Below are 18639 nucleotides of genomic sequence, written 5' to 3'. Positions count from 1 at the left end.
TTCAGATTGAAATCCTGGCATTCCTCTGCTGGCATTCCAGGCTGAGCCTGGCTGCCTGAGAGGGTAACAGCTAATCCCAGGCCTTGCCTGTGGTTATTGAGAGCTGAGCCTGGGGTTTGGTCTGCTCCAGGTCATCACAAATGACTCCTGCCTTGCAGATGCTGGAAAGATTCACATCAGAGATAGCAAATCCTTACTGCTGATTGTGTGCTGGGAATGTTTCTGTTGGATCAGGCTGGGAGAGGCAGTTATGATCCCTTCCTCTGTAGGGCACCTATCCATTTTTGCATTAAATCTTTGGTGTATAACTGAGCATGTAGTTGTAGCTTTTGGAAAAGCAGCCTTGTTCTAAGATGGAAAATGATACAAATTTCAGAGCTCAAGTTCTAGAAATTGGTTGCTTTATTAAGCTGTCTTACCTGAGATGTGTTTTAGTGCAGCTTCAGCTTCCAGCCCTCCAGGACTTCCTTTAGCTCCAGGAAGGGGCTGTCAGCTACTGAACTTGTTCCTTTGCAGCTTCTTTCAGCCAGTGAGCATCAAATCACTTTTACAAATCATTTTTAAAAATAAATGCATTTGTTTATGCAACTTTACTCATTCTACAGTTCTCACACACAGACCTTGCTAGGTGCCAGTAATTATTTTGTCAGGCTGTACAACAGATTTGGGCAGAGTGATCAATATCTGTTTTCCTAAGTGCTGGACATCCCTGGTGCCTGCATTGCTCTGCAGGTGGGTCACAGTCACTGGAAAATAAGCAGGTGTCCTCTCTTGGTGTAAAGCTCAATAAATCAGAATAAAAAGATGATTGATGCCTCATGTGAACTAAGCAAGGAGTTGCCCAACATTGTCTTCTCACACTGATGCAATCCCAGCAGTTTGATGATCTGAATTTTCCTTCTGAATTTAAAGAAGCTCTTACTGATTAATGAGCTTGGAGCACTTTGACACAGTAGTCAGTCTGTCTGTAGTTATGGATAGCCAGAGCTATTAATTGTCAATAACTCAATTCCATGGATTCTAAAGTGATGAGCAGGTGTTAAAGCTTTAATGACTACTCACTTAAAAGTGATGTGAGCTAAAACTGGTAGGATTTGCTGTTTTTTATACAGCAAACATATGGAGCTCTCCTGATTCCTCTGTGGCAGCCAGGTAGGCTGAATACTGAAACAACAGAGCTTGGCAGAGGAAAACTAAGTGAGCTTAGTGCTTCAGGAGCTGTGTGTTCCTCATGCAGAGGTGCTGTGGCTGTGATCTGTTAGCTGAAATCCAGGAAATACTTAAATATGTCATGGCTGGTGTGGGAACTGCTTCAGGACATTGCCTTTACATTTCCTAGTGGTCTTTGCTTCTGCCAAAAAACATTTCAAAGCCATTTGTACAGCACACAACAGAAAATTCATTGCACACATCATGTGGCTTAAAGTAGAAATGTTTTTCCAAGGATTGCTTAGATTTCTTTCTCACCCTGGCCTGCTGTTTCAAGAACCCTAATGCTGTGTCCTATTTGGATTATATTTACCCTGTATTTGATGCAATCCAAGCAGACTTTTATCAACCTGCAGATCAGCAAACAGTGATTTACTTCTTCATTTGTGTGACCTGGAGTTGTTTCAGTAGTAGGAGAAGCTGAGTTATATTTCCCTATGTTGTTGTTTCTCTCTTAGTGAAACCCATCTGTCAGCGCTCAGAGCTTTGTGCTGTGTCCTTGTGAAAGACTAAGGCAGACTGCACTTGCCAGGGAAATCTTCCTACTTGTGAAGATCCAGCCTATCATATTTATTTGCAGCTCTGAAGTGGCAGAGCTGAGAAATCTAATGGGAATAGGTGTGTGTTTGCCAAGGATCCACTTCAAACATGTTTTTTACTTAATTCAGTGAACGCTGATTTTATTTGCATCCTCTTTGGAAAGCAGCATTTAGTGCTCAATTATTTTGCATAGGTTTGTGTGGAGGAGTTTGGCTCTGGATTGACTTCTGCAGTTCTTTTTTTAATTTTTAAATTTTAATAAGAGGTTTCTCTGGGTGATAAAAGAAAACAAGGTTTTATTTCAGGATTGTTTCTGTGGAGATGGATTTATGAAGTTCAGAATTCAAAGCTGCCTCTTAAGATTTCCTCTAAGGATTGTAATTGCCCTACACAGCCTCAGTTCTTTAGGAAACTTGGCTTTAAAAGCCCAGTCCCTCTGAGCTGCTTGGGGTCTTTAAAGGTTGTTCTAATAAGTCCTATGGGATGAATGTTTTCCTAAAGTTACTTGAGGACTGTCGCCTTGTCTTCACTATTGAGAGCACCAATCTAATTCCATAGAAATTCCATTGGTAATTAGGAACACTTGCTGAGTATACATCCTACTGAAGAGTTTTTATGGCCTTTCATAATTGTAGGCAGTTTTTTGAGAGTTCTTTTTATAGAAGAATTTTATTTTCTCGACCATTGCCCAGATCAGCTGTTGCTGCCCCATCCCTGGAGATGTCTAAGGCCAGGCTGGATGGAGCTTGGAGCAATCTGGGATAGTGGAAGGTTGGGATGGGATCAACTTCCACCCCAAACCAGTGTGGAATTCTGTGAAATCCCTGGGCAACTCAGCAAGAACCAGCAGCACCTGACAAAGTGTCAGGGCCTGGCCAGATACCTCCAGAGTGCAGGTGAGCCATGGAAGGAGAAGGTTGTCAGCAAATAAGTAATGGAAGTAAAAAACAAATACAGATTTTCTGTAGAGGAACTTGAGGCATCCCTTATAAACACACTGAGTTAAATTCCCCCCAGATTTTCCATTTGCATCAAAAATTGTCATTGCCCAGCACAGCCTCCTCAGTTTTGGAGCCACCAGAAACCAGCAGCAGGCTGGGATTATAAAACTTGTTTTTCCAAGAGTGATTTCCTCCTTGTTGGTTTGTTTAGGTTTTTTATCACACACTTAGTCTGGCCTGGGAAACACATCTCCAAGTGGAAAGGGATTCCTGTGCTCCTGTCTCACCTCAGGTTTTATCAAACACCAGTCTGAGAGCCTGGTGCTTTCTTCTCTGAATTACTCCCCATGGTGCTAAATACAGGAGCTGGCAGATCTGGGATCTTTTATCTCTGCTGAAGTTTGGAGTAATTTTGTCCTTGCACTGCTGGTGCCTTTAGACAGCTAAAGAGTCCCACAGCTCACTGCCCCATGTCATTTCAGATCTGATCCTGCTAAAGACTCTTCTTAAATAATGTCATGGTCAGCTGGACTTTCATCCTCCTGGATTTTTATTTCTATACTTATACTAATAAGGGCATAATTGCATTTAGATTTAAGCCTTCCTTCAAATTCCAGATTCCTGGATAGCTGAAGAAGAGCATCTAAATAATGATTTCAGATTTGGATTCTGCTTCATCTCATCATTGATCATGTTGGAATTAGTTTTCTTCTGTTAGTGTAATTTCCTGTCTCAGAAGGTCAGTCTGTTTGAAATGCTCTTTGATCCATCTGAATGAAAAGCATGCTGTAAATGCCAGTGTGCCACAGGTGTGTTGGATCCTCTCCAGGCAAACTAACAAAAAATGAAATTCAGCTTGGAAGTCTACAGAATAAAATACTCATTATGTGTATTTCTTCCTCAGATCTTCTAGTTTAAAGTAATTCATTTAAATGATCTTACAGTAGCTTTGTTACTCTGTTGTACCTGCTCTGTCTTTATTACTTTTGTCAAAGGCATTATTGGAATATTCATCTCCTGCAGGGATTCTTCCTGCTCAGAAGACATCAGGTCTTTTCCTTGCCACTTCCTTACCTCCAAACTGTTTTTGTTGGTTTGGTTTTTTTTTGGTTTTTTTTTTTTTTAGTTTATATTTGGTTTAAATCTGTCTGGGAATTAGAAATATCATCCACTGATCTGTAGTGGTTGTTGACCAATTTGAGTGCAAAAGAGTTTGTTTGGATAGCAGTCACCAAAATCTTCCAAATTCTCTGAAAGACATTTTTATATAAAATAGAGAATATAAAGTATAATAAATAAAATGTCATGGTCTGTGGATGCTACATCCTGTCACTGTGCACTTCAGAGGAGATGTTATTTGTGGTAAAAAGCATTAGAAATAGCTCTAAACAAGCATTTTATTTTCCAGATAATTGTGGATAATCTGTGTTCTGTGATGGGTGGTGATCCTTGAAGAAACAGAGCAGTTGAAATGCTTTTCTTTTGCAGAATATTCCAGAGCACATGGGTGGGTCAAAAGTCAAATAGCAGCTCTCTGTGTCCCAGGTTTATATCATGTTTCTATCTGAATATTTCTTTATTGGATCAGAGCCAGGGAATGCACTCCAAGGGTTTTTAACTACATTCTTTAATGCCTTCCCCAAGGAATTTTTTAGAAATAATACTCATTTAATTCATTCACACATTATTTTTAGCCCAGTTCTCTTTGTCAGGCTTTTCACCCTTGCAAATAGTTTCCCATCACAGCCAGCTGGAAATTTTTCCAAACATATCCATATAGAGTTCTGTATTCAAACAGTGACAGTGATATATGAGGAGTTCTGATAATTACTGTTATCATTTTTTAAGCTCAAATGTCAAAAAGTTTAGTGATGACTCAAGGCAGCTGGAAAATCTGCTTCAGAACAGAGAAAATACTTCAAAAACATTTACTTTAATTTAATTTCATATAGTCTTTAAAAGTATTTTATTATTACTGTTTTTGAGCTGGTGGTGGAGGAGCTGGGGTTGGATGTGCAAGGTGCTCATAAGGCATGAACAGTTTGAGCTGAATTCTTTTTAAGGGATTCAAAACCCAAAGTATTAAAGTTTGACCTCTTGAACACTGCATAAAGGAGTGGGAAATCAGCAGTGAACAAAATTTTCTGGACTTTTTTTCTGGCACTGTGCTGGTGGTTGACTCCAAGTATTGCCTGGGTTAGGGCTGCATTCATTTTGACAAAGTGTCTGGAGAAAAGGGGATTGGTTACAGCTGCCAAGTGAGGTGTTGTCAGGGATTGGGGCTTTTCCATGCACTCCAGCCCTCTGTTGGCAGACTTGAAAGGAACCTATCTGCAAACTTCAGCCTGTCATCATGTCCTGCCTGCCTTGTCAGGAGTGTGAATAATTCAGTAACAAAAGCTACCGTGCCAGAATATTTTTTTTCCTGCTGTCTTGAAAGATATTTGTTTAAGTAGTAAAACATTTACCATGTAACCTCCAAATTACTTTCCATGAGAATCACAAAGTGGTGTGGTTTGGAAGGAACCTTGAGACCATCCAGTTCTACACCCTGCCATGGGCAGGGACACCTTCCTTTATCCCAGGTTGCTCCAAACCCTGTCCAGCCTGACCTTGGAGACTTCCAGGGATGGGGCAGCCACATTAATTTTGGTAGATTTTAATGTTGTGTTTTAGCACTGGGGTGAAAAAGGTCAGACTTTTTACAAGTTCTGCAGGAACAATTTAACAGCCCTGTCTATGCAGATCCCTTTAATCAAGCATCCCCCTGGTTTCCTCATCTGGGATGTCATAAGGTGGTTATCATGACTCCCCCTGATTAGGTAGGGCTCTCCACCCTGTCAGTTCATGGTCAGTGTGCTTGAATTACAGAGGTTTTTATCCTGGAGGACTGGGCCATTGCTTTCACTGTGTTTTATTTGGCTGCATGCACAGAATCAAGTTTTAATGGTGCTGTTGGGGTGGGTGCTCCCCAGCAGTGAAATGTGAGCTCAGCAAGCTGGGTTTCTGCATTCCTGCTCCATCTAACCCTGCTGGGGTATTAACATATCCCTCAACTCAAAACCAACCCTTTTAACTTCCCAGCCCTTCAGTGCTTGTGCAGAAAACAACAGCTGCTTTGGATTCTTCAGTGGCATTGAGCATGTGAAGCCCTGGGCTGAAATCCCTCTGAAAAAAGAAATGGGGATTTCATTTAATAGGGGAGAGAGTAAAGCAGGTCTGGGCAAATTTGGAATATTCTGGTTTTCATATTCTCTGAAAATTTAGAGAGTGAATTGAAACTTTTGAAACTAAATAGGTAGATAACACTGAAAGGTGGCAGAAAAGATGATCCTTTGGTTTAAGGTTCTGACTTGCTTCAACAGGAATGAAAATTGATGTTTTACCACTGCAAATTTGGTGGTTTTTCTCCATTGGCTACAGGCAAGCACCTTGTCTTGATTTTCCTTATAGTGTTTAGTTATAACTGTAAGTGATTCAATTTTGATGTATTTTTATATAAACTGAAAAACTGGTTTAAACAATAACAGGTGGCAGTTTTATTTTCAGTATCATGAAGTGGTTAATGTTGGTTTACTGTGGAATTTGACACTTATTTTTGTGTGAACACAATATGATCTCATGTCCACAGATTGCACTACTGGCCAGCCAAACTAAATTTAAATGCTGGAGAGCTGTTGTGGTGCTTGGTACTTTGCTGATGAGGACTGGAGTGCTGTGGAGAGGGAAGTGATTCACCCCTGGTAGGACAATGGACCAGTGGGAGGCATTCATTTGGATCATCTTAGTCCTGGATTAACAGGCTGACATTTAAATTGCATTCTGTTCCTTGTCCTTTCCTTGCATGTCTCAGTCTTGCTGTAATGCTCCTACACAGACAGCCTCTCTCACCTGTTTTATCTCTGCTATGACAGGATCACTTCTGAAGGAGTGAGTGCAGACCACTTTTCTCTGCTGTGCTGCCCTTTGTACTTTGCAGGTGCCAAAGGTTCCAATTCCCCAGATAAGCTAAAATGCACAAGGGAAGAAGCAACCAGTTTTTTAATCTTGACATTTTTTAAATCTGCCTGCAAAAGAAACCCTTTTTCTGGTTGTCAGAACTGAGGTTGGCCTGTGGCTTAAATCAGAGCTGAGCTGCAGTCACAGCTGAGACTCTCATCCCAGGGCTTTTCTCTGTTACATCTTGGAAACTTCAACCCTCCAGGCTTGTGATAAAGAGAATAAAGAATGCTGGGCAAGGAGCTCAGTGCAAAACCAAGGCCTGAGTCTCTGACAGAGTCAGAATTGGGTGGATGAGCCACCCTCCCTGGGAGGCATCTGACACTGCCTGACTCTGACAAAGGCAGGCTCCACCAGGGTTTTTGTAACCATTCTCCTTGTGCTGCTCAGGGGAGATTTGCTCTTCATGGTTGGCAGTGGCTTAGGATGAGTAGCCACTCACCCATGATACATTTGCTGTGTTCTACTGGCAATCCCAGCCATAATTCCTGGGCTGAAAGGAAATTTTCTCTCATGTGTGATTAAAAGTCTGTGGCCATCTTTTGAAAAACAGAAGCAAAGGCTGTCATCAGGAGGGTGATATACTGAACAAGTCTTTGTAGTACAGATAGCTGCTAAAATAGGTGAAAAGGAGAAGAAAGTTTTTGCCTTATCTTTAGAAGCAATCAATTTAATGTGATTAATGCCAATTACTGTGAGTGGGGAAAGATTCAGAACTGCAGGGCACTTCAGGTTTAAAGTAAATTTTTGATTAAAGTTTCTAAGACTGTAGAAATGTAATTGGATAGGGAAAGGAGGGGAATCCCTCCATAACTAAACAATCTGGCCTTAAACATCCTGAAATACAAGATGATAGCAACTGGATGTAGAACAGAACTTCTGAGGTTTTCCTCCTCCATAGCCCAAGACTAGAAACTGTCCTTTTAACAAAATGTTCTTGTGTTTGTTGCGTCATTGTGATGTGGAGAGATGTGTCAACCCTGTGCCACTGTTGCTTGTAAAGCATTTCTGTTTTCTGTCCTTTTAGTTCTCTGATGAAAGTTGGAGTCTGTCAGTCTGATAGTCTTGTAACAGCACAAGAATAACTTGGAGAAATAGAAAATTATGGATAATGATGAAAGTGAGGAGCCTCTGGAAAACTTGGCAATGCTGCTGTCAGGGTGCATGAAAACAATCTTGCTTTTTAATGTAAGGAAATGCAAGTTAAAGGACGTGATAAAAACATTTCTTTGTTCTCTCTTGCTCATGGCCAGCATAACCAAGTGAAATGATTCTGAATCACATGGGAGGGGGTGTTTGCTCTCTAGCTGTAGGTTTTCCAATACTTCATCCTTGAGACATTTCCGGGAGGGATCTTAGAGTCCCTGAGGTTAGCAGGGACCTCTGGGGATGGTGGTGGTTCTTTGCCTGCTGAGCTCAGCCTTTTATTCCCCCACTGCCCCTTCACCTGGTCTGTCCTGAATCAGTTTGTCCTGGAGCTTCACTGAGGTGAACCTTTGGCAATTGCTTTGCTATTCCAATGTTTCTTTTTGGCAGAGGAATAAGGCTTATGCAGTGATGCCATCCATGTGTCTGTCCCCTCATCCCAGCTTCCTCCTCAATCCCTAAAGCTTTTAAACACACGCATGGCTTTCCATCAGATGTGACAGGACAGCAGAGTCTTTACATCCAGTTCCTGGAGCTGTCACCAGAACTGGCAACAGCAGCAGCAGAGGGAGGCTGGGTGGGAGGGGGCCTCCAGGAGAGCTCCAGGTGGGCTCTATGGGCCCATCCAGCTGGGAGCAGACCCCAGGCTTTGTCCTGCCCTTGGCTGCTGGCCAGGCTGAGGTGGTGAGAAGTGCCAAGGAAAAGCGTGGGGAGTAGTGATGAGAGTCTGCAGCTCTGTGAGCAGTCAGATTTTGCTGTCTGTGCTTGTTAAATGTATTTTGTAAAACCCTTTCTTGCTGTGTTAGACATTCCCTGGCTGTAGGTGCTCCAGACTCTTGCACACTAAGTGAGGCTTTATTGTGGTAAAGAGAACACCCCACAAGCTATTCAAGCACCACCATTGCTTCCTACTGATCACAAATCTGCATATTTTTACTGGCAGTTGTCTTTTTTCCTCTTCCCTATTTAGCCACATTTGAAGTAATTAGTGGGCACACTGCTGCATATATGAATTTTTAGGGAATTTTGTGCAGCTCTGGTTTTTTTCATTTTCAGTGCTGCTGGCTTTTACTCTCAACATTGGACAGTATGTGCTGTTAAAATTGCTGAAGAAGTAATTGAGGTCAAGGCTTTGAAGCTGCTGCTTCTTCCTTGTGAATTATTAATTCTCAAGGCATACAGAAAGAATGACATTGTAAAATTCATTATAAAATTGTGTACTTTGTCACACTAGCTGTTCTGCTTGCATGCATTCTGCTCTGCTTTTTGTAACATCTTCTTGGATTACCTCTTAACATTTTTAGTTGTTTTCAGTTCATCTGCAAACTGGATTTCTCGTTTTCAACTCCTCCACGTGATACTGGAATTATTCTGATGTGAAGTTTGTGAGGTCACAGTCTTTCATAGTGAGAAATTACAGTGAAAAAAGGGAAGTTCTAAGAGTTTATAATGAGATCCAAGGCTGTGTTAAAAAAAACAGTTTGAGGTGATACAACTGCTTCTATACCCACAGAAACAGTAAAAAAAAAATACAGTTTTAAAACCAGGAACTTCTCAGGCTTTTGATTTCTGGTCTGGGTCCAAGAATGTGGAATGCACATTAATATGTTTTCATTTTCAACCCATTGGGTGTCAGACTTTGTCAAAAACTCTTGATGGGCTCTTAGCTTAGGGGAGAGGGAGAGAGCAGAAGGGCTGCTCAGTACTGGTCAAGACAGGGACATAGCAGAGCTGCCTCTCACTATGTTTACTCCAGGCTGGCTTTGTCAGGACCTCATTTTTTATGTTGTTTGCATTGTAGAATATTTGAGTCAGTGTTGGTGCTTAAATTAGCGTAGTCTCATCCTTGCTGTGCTTGCCGAGTTTCCTCCAGGTTGGGATCTGTCTCTGTCCTTGGTCTAGTATGAAGTTTTCCATTAATCCCATCCCCTGGTTTAAACTGACAGCCCTGCAGCAGCCCTTGACATCCTGAAATCTCTCTTCCTGATGGAAAGTAGCTATTTCCAAACATGGGTGAGAACACTGCTTTTTGTTTATAACAGTACAAAACTGCAGTGATGAAAGTGTGATGATGCTTTTAACCTCCTTCAGGTGAAATTAAAAAATCACATTTATTCCTGGCTGCTGAATCAAGTATCTCTTTCCTGATTTCTTCTAGAGGGGTTACAAAACACTGAAGAATTGTTTTAATTAAATGCACCCACAAGGTGTATCTGAAAAACTGAAGCAGACCTTCACCTTTGGCTAACCTCAGCTTTCCAAGCTTTTACCACACTGGAAAGGAATGTAGCCCCAAAAGGCTTTCAAGTTTGATGTGGTTTTTTGGAAGCTATTTAATTTTTGTTGTGGGGTTTTTATTACTCTCTGATTACAGCTTAATGGCTTATTAAGAACAACAGTTCCGTCCCAGTCCAAAAACATCTTTTCATAACCATTCTCCTTGTGAGTCATTGCATTTATTTATCTCCATATTTATTGCAGTGAATCCTTCACTTCCTCTGCTCCCCCAACCACCCTGTTTGGTGTTTGTTGTTCTCACTGAAACTGTGACAGCCATGGTAGAATACATCTTTGTTTCTCTGCAGCATTTCTGCATTTACAGAGCTGCACTGGGGTTTTTCTTGGATTGCCTCCCCATTTTATGTTCTGTGTCTTTGTTACAGCCTTTGAAAGCTTTTCCCAGCAAGCACAAAGTGCATTAAATAGCATGTGCAAATGAGCAACAGCACAGCTGCTAATTGAGCTAACAGATGTAAATAGGAAAAACATTACTTTTCTAATGCTGCAAGTATTTATAGAAACCATTACCCATCTTCCATAACACTTTGATTATGGATGGAGCCTCTCTCAGGTTCAGCAAAGTTGATTAAGCTTTTGCAGATGGTTTGATTTGCTGAGGTAATGTGGAAGAAATGCAGATGTTTCAAAGCTTGTGTTTTAGAAGCTTTAGGCAGCTAAGTGGCTTTATAGGGAAGATTTTGCTTTGCATCCTTTAGAAACATCCTTGGGAACACATGGCAGGGTTGTTCAGTGCCAGCAGGGAGTCTGAGCTCTGGATCTGCATTCCCACATGCCTCACCTGCCTGGTCAAGTTAGTTTGAACATCATTTGCCTTGAGTAGAGCATGACTTGCAAAATCCTCTGGCCAGACCTAGGCAGCTCCCATTTCCTCTGTGCTTGTGATTCATCCATCAGGATCCCAGATCCCAAGGACACAGCCTCTCTTGGGAATGAGTGGCATTCTCATGGTAGAAGCATGTTTGCAGCTCACAGAAGGTCAGCCTCAGAGTAATTGGGATAATTAATTTAATTTTCTTGAAGGGCTTTTGTGTAACTTTCCCACATTTGGCAAGGTGATTCCTGCCTTGGGAGCCTTGGAGAAGGAGCAGAGGAGACTCCTGACCTGGGGCACTGAGGGACCCAGCAGTCTCTGCTCCCAGGGTTAACTCTCAGGAGGTTTTCTATGTTTCCAGCAGCCCAGGAGAAATCCTAAATTACAATAGGAGTTCTGAGGCAGTCTGGACAAATGCCAAGTTTCTGCACCAGAGGAGTCTCCAAGCCTCCATCTCCATCCAGCCCCATGGGGCATTTGGACTCACTCATTTGAGCCAGGGCACAATTTTCTTCTCTTCATCTGACTCAATTCTCTTGCCTTTGCACAAACAGGACTTGGGTGTATTTATCTAATCCACAGCCTGTACCTCTTCTAGGAACTTCAGAGAGTCCTTCTCTCCCTTTGTCTTTTTCCAGTGGCAGACAGAAAATTTGTGAAAGTGTGAGGGAAATGGTTCCTGTTTTAAGATGTGAAATCCCAGTCAAATGTGTAAATGTGTTCAGTGTGTTAATGAATTGCTGTGTCTCTGCAAGGTATCTTCAGCTTCTCTCTGTTCTGGCAGGCAGGTCAGTGCTTCTCACAATTCTGTAACCTACCTCTGTGTGAAGATATTAAAAAAAATGTCCAAACCTTCTTCCTCACAATGCTGCTCTTTTCCAATAGCTGCAGTAGTGTGTCCTGGCTTTGGCCATGTTTTTTTGGGTTTTTTTGGGTTTTTTTTTTCCTCCTGCAGTAAAAATTTCTCCTTTTTCTTCCCTCTTAGGACTTGGTTACTAAGACATCTGCTAAAGCATTTCCTCATTATTTTGCAAAATCACAATTGCTTGGTGTCTAGTAGAATTTCAAAATCTGAAGTTGAGATCACAGGCTATGAAAATGATGTGGCTTTGACTGCCCCTGCTAAGCAGAGAGCTTGTGGGAGATAATTTTTGTGTAGGTTTTTCACCCCCTGCTCTTCTGTTTCTTCAGAGAACTAAAATTTAATTACAGAGCTTGGAAAACCCTACACATCATGTAGAGACTGAGCTAAATAAAACAATGAGAGGGAAATGAAAAGCAAGGCAGGAACAAGAATTGTAAAAAAACACCCCATACTTGAGATTTCTCTTCTACTCAAAGGTTTCATTCAACTCCTTTTTAAATGGGAGGGGATGTGTGGGGGTTGGTGGGTGTGAATACTTACTATTTTCTGCAAGAGGGAAAAGAAAGAAAAGGTGGCTTTCAATATAATTTGTGGGGCTAATGGGTAGATCTGCCTGTTTATTATATCCTAAAGCCTTGGCTGTGCCATTTTTCTGATCCTCAGAGGTCTCCTTTCCTAATGACTTTAGAACCTCAAATTAGGTCCTAGCAGAAGTTGTTTGGAATTTAACCTTGGTAGTAAATGTTGGGTTCAGATAGTGTTGTTAAAATAGAGCTGCTTTAAAAAAATATTTACTGCTATTATGATTAGTAGCACAGAAGAGGGAAGGGCAGGAGCAATTATCTGTGATCTTTGTCTCCATTTGAGTTGTATAGAATTGTGGATCTAAAGGATGTGAAGATGGATCAGAAAGTTTGTCACAGTATCTGGGTGGTTGTAGTCACAGTGAAAGGACAGATGTGTCAAACTGCACATTTTCATTCAGGAACTTGCCAAATAGTGCAGAGTGTGAAGCACCAATAGTGAGTATGGATAATAAATTTAAGGATAATAAATGAGCTAAATCTGCTTTGGGTTTTTTTTAATATGTATTTTTTAAATTTTATTTTTGGGAAATCCTTATGCACAATTTGTTTTAAATGAATAAAAAAGATTCCTGAGGGAAAGTTTATATCAGAACTTTTCCAGACTTCTCTGGTAGCTGCCACCAAAGTACAATGTTTGCTTTGGATAACTGAGCAGATCTTCTTTGGGTTATAAATTAAAAGCTTAATAAAAGACAAGCAGTTAATAAGCATAGCTTGGTGCAGTATAAACAGTTGAAAAAATAAAGTCTTTTCTCCAAGAGCTGCCAAATCAAGTCAAACATAAGTTTTTGAAACAGTGCCTAGTTCTTAAGTGTGTTTCTGCATGCTTTCAGAAAGGGTAGAATGGAATTCTCTTCTGGGGTTGAGGCTCTCTAGATCCTCTCCCAAGTGTTGTTAAGTACAGTCACAGAACCCCAGAGTGGTTTGGGTTGGAAGGGACCCTAAAGCTCATCCAGTGCCACCCCTGCCATGGGCAGGGACACCTTCCAGTGTTCCCAGGCTGCTCCCAGCCCCAGTGTCCAGCCTGGCCTTGGACACAGCCAGGGATCCAGGGGCAGCCACAGCTGCTCTGAGCACCCTGTGCCAGGGCTCCACCCTCACAGGGAACAATTCCTGCTCAATACCTCATCTAAACCTCTTCTCTATCCATTTAAAATCATTGCCCCTGTCCTGTTTATTTTATATATGTTTATTCATGTAGAGGTTATTTATTAAGCTTCTTTGTACAAACAAAGCATCTTTGTTTAAATACAGAGGATGCTTTCTGAGGGATATGTTATGTCCTTGAAGGGATGTTATGAATCCTTCTTTCCCTTCTAATTTCTAGCAGGATTTTGCCTGTGTCTCTTTATAATGCAGGGTACATCCTGCTCTGCTGAGTTTTTTTGCTTCTGATTATTCAGTGTTGCACACAAGCAGCTGTGCCCAGAGAGAAGTGTGCCCCCTGTTAGTCAAGAAGTGCTGAGCCATATGGCAGGTGAGGATGGAATATTGCAGCTCTGGGCTGAGCCCCTCCTGTTCACAGGCAGCTTCACACCCTGGGAATGCATCCCTGCCAGCACCACCAGGCCCTGAGTGACAGCCTGGCTTTCTGGAGCTTTCCTCCTTCCTTGCTCAGGTCTTGCTTCACTCACTGCTGAGAGCCCATTTTCCTCATAAATAACTCATAAAGGGACAGAGGGAAGTGCCAGGGGCACTCTGAGCTGTCTGCACTGCCCTGCTCTTGGATGTTGTACACACAGAAGGTCCAGTGGTGTTTCTCAGCCTTGTGCTCAGCTCCATGCTTTGGAGAAACACAGGAGTGGGAAACAATGTGCAAGAAATCCTCATTTTCATTTTCCACCACAGCTCTCATTAACCTGCACCTATGGATTGAGATTGCCTGGGTTTGGAAATTTTATTTCAACTGAAGATGGCTTTAGTTTTACAGTGTTATTTTTTAACACAGGGTACAGTTGGATCAGTGTGGAAATGAGTGTGCTTGCAGCAGAGTAAGAAGGTCATTATACACACTATTGCCTTTAGTAGGTGCCACGTTGGACAAAACAGCTGCTCTTTCACCCCAGAATGAGCACCCCAAGGAGGAGTGGGATTTCTGCAGCCATATTTATAAGGATATTTCTGGCCTTAAACTGTTTTAAACTTGGTTGAGATTCTCAGCACTTTGCACATAGTTATGGACATCTGTGTGTGATGTCTTGATCAGCTGAAAAGTGAAATCACAGTTTCTGATGGATCATAGGTTTTCTTTGATCCTTTTGAATTTTAACCATGGAATAACCTTTGTCCTTTCACTGGTAGAAGAACTTAGCAGCAGAAAACCAAACCATCATAAGGGGAGCTGATCTTAAGTGTTTGAAGTGTGGTTGGAGCCAGGGAAATATTGATGTGTCCAAGCTTGACTGAGGCAGAAAGGTCATATTAGTGCTTTTTCCTGGTGTGATGTGATGTCCAGCTCTGGGTGGTCTGTGCCAAAACACCTGGGGTGTGTTTGATAGGCATCATTTTATGTATTGGCAGAAGTGGAGCTGACAAGTGACATTGTTGGAAGCAGAACCTTGTGATCCCACAGGTTATGGCAGTGAGATTTTGTGCTCTTCCTAGTAAAAGCAGAGCCTTGGCAGAGGATTTCAGTGCTTCTATGGCCTCTGCTCTCCAGGCAGCTCCAGGGTTTACCAGGACAGTGTTCAAAAACCTCCTCATCTACTGCATGCAATGTTTTTTCAGTTTTTTTCTTTTTTAACAGATGTAAGTACATACATTTCCCAAGTTTTCCTGATTTATATTCCAGCAGCACAGAAAAACGGGAGCTGGAAATGCAGCAGGATGCACACTGGAGCACAGGCCCCTCACTGTGTTTGGGTGGAACATGTTTAATACCAAGCTGTGAGGTTCAGGCTTGGAATAACATGCCAGAAATGTGCTGTGTGCCTGGCATCCTATTAAAATAGAAATACAGTATTAGAAAGAACAATCCCCAAACACTGACAGAGTCAGAATCCAAGCTGACACCTGTCAGTCAGTCAGGGTGTTGGCAGCAGCCCCATTCAATGGTGGCTGCATCCTCCTGCAGGGACAGATGTGGTTCAGCTGGAGCAGTGCTCCTGGAGAAGGTGCAGTTTTCCTCTGAAGGTCCAGGGATGATGTGGAAAGGTCTGGCTTTCCTCTGGAATCCAGTGGAAAGAAGGTTCCTTGGTGTCCAAAATCTCAGTTTTTATCTGGGTAGGAAAGGCTTGGCTGCTCCCCTGGCTGGAGCATCTCCCAGTGGGATGATGTAATTTTATCAGTCCCACAGTGGCACTGAATGGGCCAGCAGCAGATGATATCTTCCTGGAGGGAGGATGGGCTGTGGAAAGATAAAGATGATTGCCCCAGCTGGTTTAAAGCTGGCCCATTAGCAGGTAATATGTGCCAGGAGATCAGGCTCAACAGATGGGGAAAGAATGCACATTGCTGGACACATCCTATATTTCAACCCAAGCCAATAAGCAGAAACTGCCAGAACAGTGTGGTTTTCCCTGGATGCAAAGGTTATGGAGTAGCAGGCAGTGTGTGTGTACCTAGGCTGGCACTCTTTTCCCACTTCATTCCCCAGTGGAAATTCCCGTGGAGCACAGCCTGCTCTTCGTAGGGATTGAAGCTCTTGGGGAGAGCTTTCCCAGGCTGGGAGGCTGACCCTGCCTGTGGCAGTGGGACTCCAGCAGCACATTGCCATGAGTTGCAGCACGCTCCCTCCCTGCTGTGCCAGGTGACTGTGCCTGTGCTTCCCTGCAGGAGGACTTCCGCAGTAAAGTTGAAGATTACATTAAGCGCTACGCCAGATGATGAAGGGGGATGGATGGATGGCAGGACCACGGCTCCGCTCCAGAGCTGTCCTGAACTGCAACAGCAGCCAAACCAGCCCGGGTTGTACCAGCCCTGTGTCCATGTTGTACTGAAGAAGAAAACTAACTTCATAACCTGTTCATATTCAAAGGAGAGTTCAGCATAAATACAGCAAGAAATTGTGTCTGTTGGTTGATAAAGTTGTCTGCTTCCTTTTACAAATGTTTACTCTTCTGAACTGTACTGTATATCCTGTTGATGAGATATGCTTGAGAAGTTAAAAGAAATCACTATTGGAATTGTAATTACACTTTTTTTTTTAAACTCTTGCCTAATCTGGAGGGGGGAAGAAAGAAAAAAAAAAACAAACCCGAACAACCCAAGCAGAAAAGTGGTGTGTTTTTGGAACACTTTGAGTTGGCAATAAATGGTCTCCTGTGAACCAAATCACAAAACTGTTGCTTTTGATGAGCAGAAACAATATGAGCTTTTTCTAAGAGTCACTCAGCTGAGGCTTAGAGCTTGCCAGAGTAGAAGTGCAGAATGAGACTCTACTTCTGGTATTGAAATTCTCAATGCTATTTAATGTAAGTATGTTTTTGTCACAGTTTGGATTTTTTACATTGTTAATTTCAGGCCCTATTTGGGCTACAGTATTTTTTTGTTGTTGTTTCTACTCATTATGTGAAGTAGTTAAAAGAAATACAGGCTAATACATAACTTAAGTTCATGTTTAGTATTAGTAAAATTATATATATATATATATATTATATATATTATATATTTCTGTGAAAAAATTAATGAAAGGGAGATTTTTTTTTAAAGAAATCTGCCTTTGGCTTCCAATCTGGATGTGGTGAGAGCATCAGATGCTGTTTGATCTGATGAAGATAAATTTCGGCACCTGGAGAGCACCTAATTGTGCTCTCCAGACTCCTGCACACTGAAAGGGAATGATGCAGCTGGAACCACAACACATTTCCCCCCACTTGTGCACACTTGGCTTTGATGATTGGAAGGGTGTGATGCTGCAGTTGCCTATTTTGTAAGGAGCAGGATGGCACTGAGAGCCTGCAGAAGAGAGCAGCTTCAGTCTGTGTGCCAGAGCTCCCTGGGCATCCTCCAGCATTGGGATACACACAGGAGCTGATGGAGCCAGGCTTTTCTAAAGCAGAGAAATAAATGTTTGTGTGCTTTCATGCAGAGCAAGTGTGTGTGTGACACTTGGGCATTGACTGTTGGGGTTTTATCCCCCCTTCGTTCTTTCCTGCTGAAGGAAATGCAAACAATCTCCATCATGAGCACAGCAGAGCTGGGGTGCAAACTGTAAGCATGAAACTTGTGCATTGAGTTTTCCCTGTGCCTTTTCCTTCACAGCTTCACAAGCTCCTGCAGCTGTTGCTGGAGGCCTGGGAAAGCAGGGAGGTGAAATGCAGGGATTGGCATGCAGGAGGAGAGTTCACCTGCAGATAATACTCACAAGGAAACAGATCAACCCAGTATTTTAAGCAGGGAACTGCAGTGAGAAATCTTTGCTGCCAGAACAGATATGTCAGCAGAGGTAAGGAGTGAAACACTCAGAGAAATACAGCAAAGTTGGGAAATACATCCAGATTTTGCTTACGGCACTAGAAGGAGTCTTCTACTCAAGTGGAAAACTCAACTTTGCTGTAACAAAGTAGTTGTTGCTGTAGAGGCACCCTGGTACTGTTAGCAGGTTCCATCCTTCAGGAGGAGGGGTCCCAGTCCCCATTCCTTGGGCTGTCACCATGGCTGGATCCCCACTCATGCCAGGAAGCTGCTGCTGGTGCCCAGGGCAGAGCACAGCCAGGGAGAGCCGTGTCTGGTACCAGCAGCCATCAGAGCCATCCCTGCCTCCCAGAACAATCCTGTCCAACCTCTGCCCTGTATTTGTTGCTTGCCTGGAGGAGATGAGCAGAATAATAAAGTTTGGATACTGTTAAATATTGTGCAAGAAGGTCTGAGCACTGGTTTGTCCTCATCCAGGACAGGGGGTGGGGGCAGATCCTAGATCTCATCAACTCACGGTCCAGGAAAATAAAGTGAATTTTTCCTGAATGTGAGGAGATGGGGAGGGATGGATGTATTTACACAAATATGTATTTGTTTATATATGCATTGTTATGTGTATTTGTGTAGCTGCAACTTACCTATGCTTCTGCCAGAATCACAAGAGTTATTTGGGTTAGAGGGGGTCTGGGGTGGGTGGGCCAGGCAGAGAGAGGGTTGGGTGTCCCTCTGGTTTTTGGGGTTTTTTGGGGAAATGCGAGTCACGAGTGAAGAGAGCTGGGTGTCCATAGGGAACCCGTTCCTGAGGCAGCAGGGCACCAAAGGGGTCTGGAATGGACCAGAGCTGTCAGGATAGGGTTGGGAGCCCCATCCCATCCCAGGTGC

The 18639-nt window shown here is 42.7% G+C and overlaps 2 protein-coding genes across 3 annotated transcripts in view; one reads left to right on the top strand and one right to left on the bottom strand.

The window, feature by feature from the left end:
- UBE2F (ubiquitin conjugating enzyme E2 F (putative)) overlaps positions 1 to 18189 on the top strand; it is a 53488-nt gene extending 35299 nt beyond the window's left edge. The window contains exon 10 of one of the 2 annotated variants that reach the window (XM_079311368.1): positions 17602 to 18189. In XM_079311368.1, the coding sequence (XP_079167494.1) occupies positions 17602 to 17697 (96 nt within the window). In that variant the 3' untranslated portion in view covers positions 17698 to 18189. Of the gene's footprint in view, positions 1 to 16173; positions 17428 to 17601 lie in introns of those variants that run through there. The other variant, XM_079311369.1, reaches the window with a different exon arrangement.
- LRRFIP1 (LRR binding FLII interacting protein 1) overlaps positions 1 to 18639 on the bottom strand; it is a 278630-nt gene that overhangs the window by 129795 nt on the left and 130196 nt on the right. The window lies entirely within an intron of this gene.

The sequence above is a fragment of the Erithacus rubecula genome (genome assembly GCF_903797595.1).
Source record: "Erithacus rubecula genome assembly, chromosome: 8".
NCBI lineage: Eukaryota > Metazoa > Chordata > Aves > Passeriformes > Muscicapidae > Erithacus > Erithacus rubecula.
Note: the sequence above shows the minus strand (reverse complement) of the source record. Positions and strands in the feature narration are given on the sequence as shown.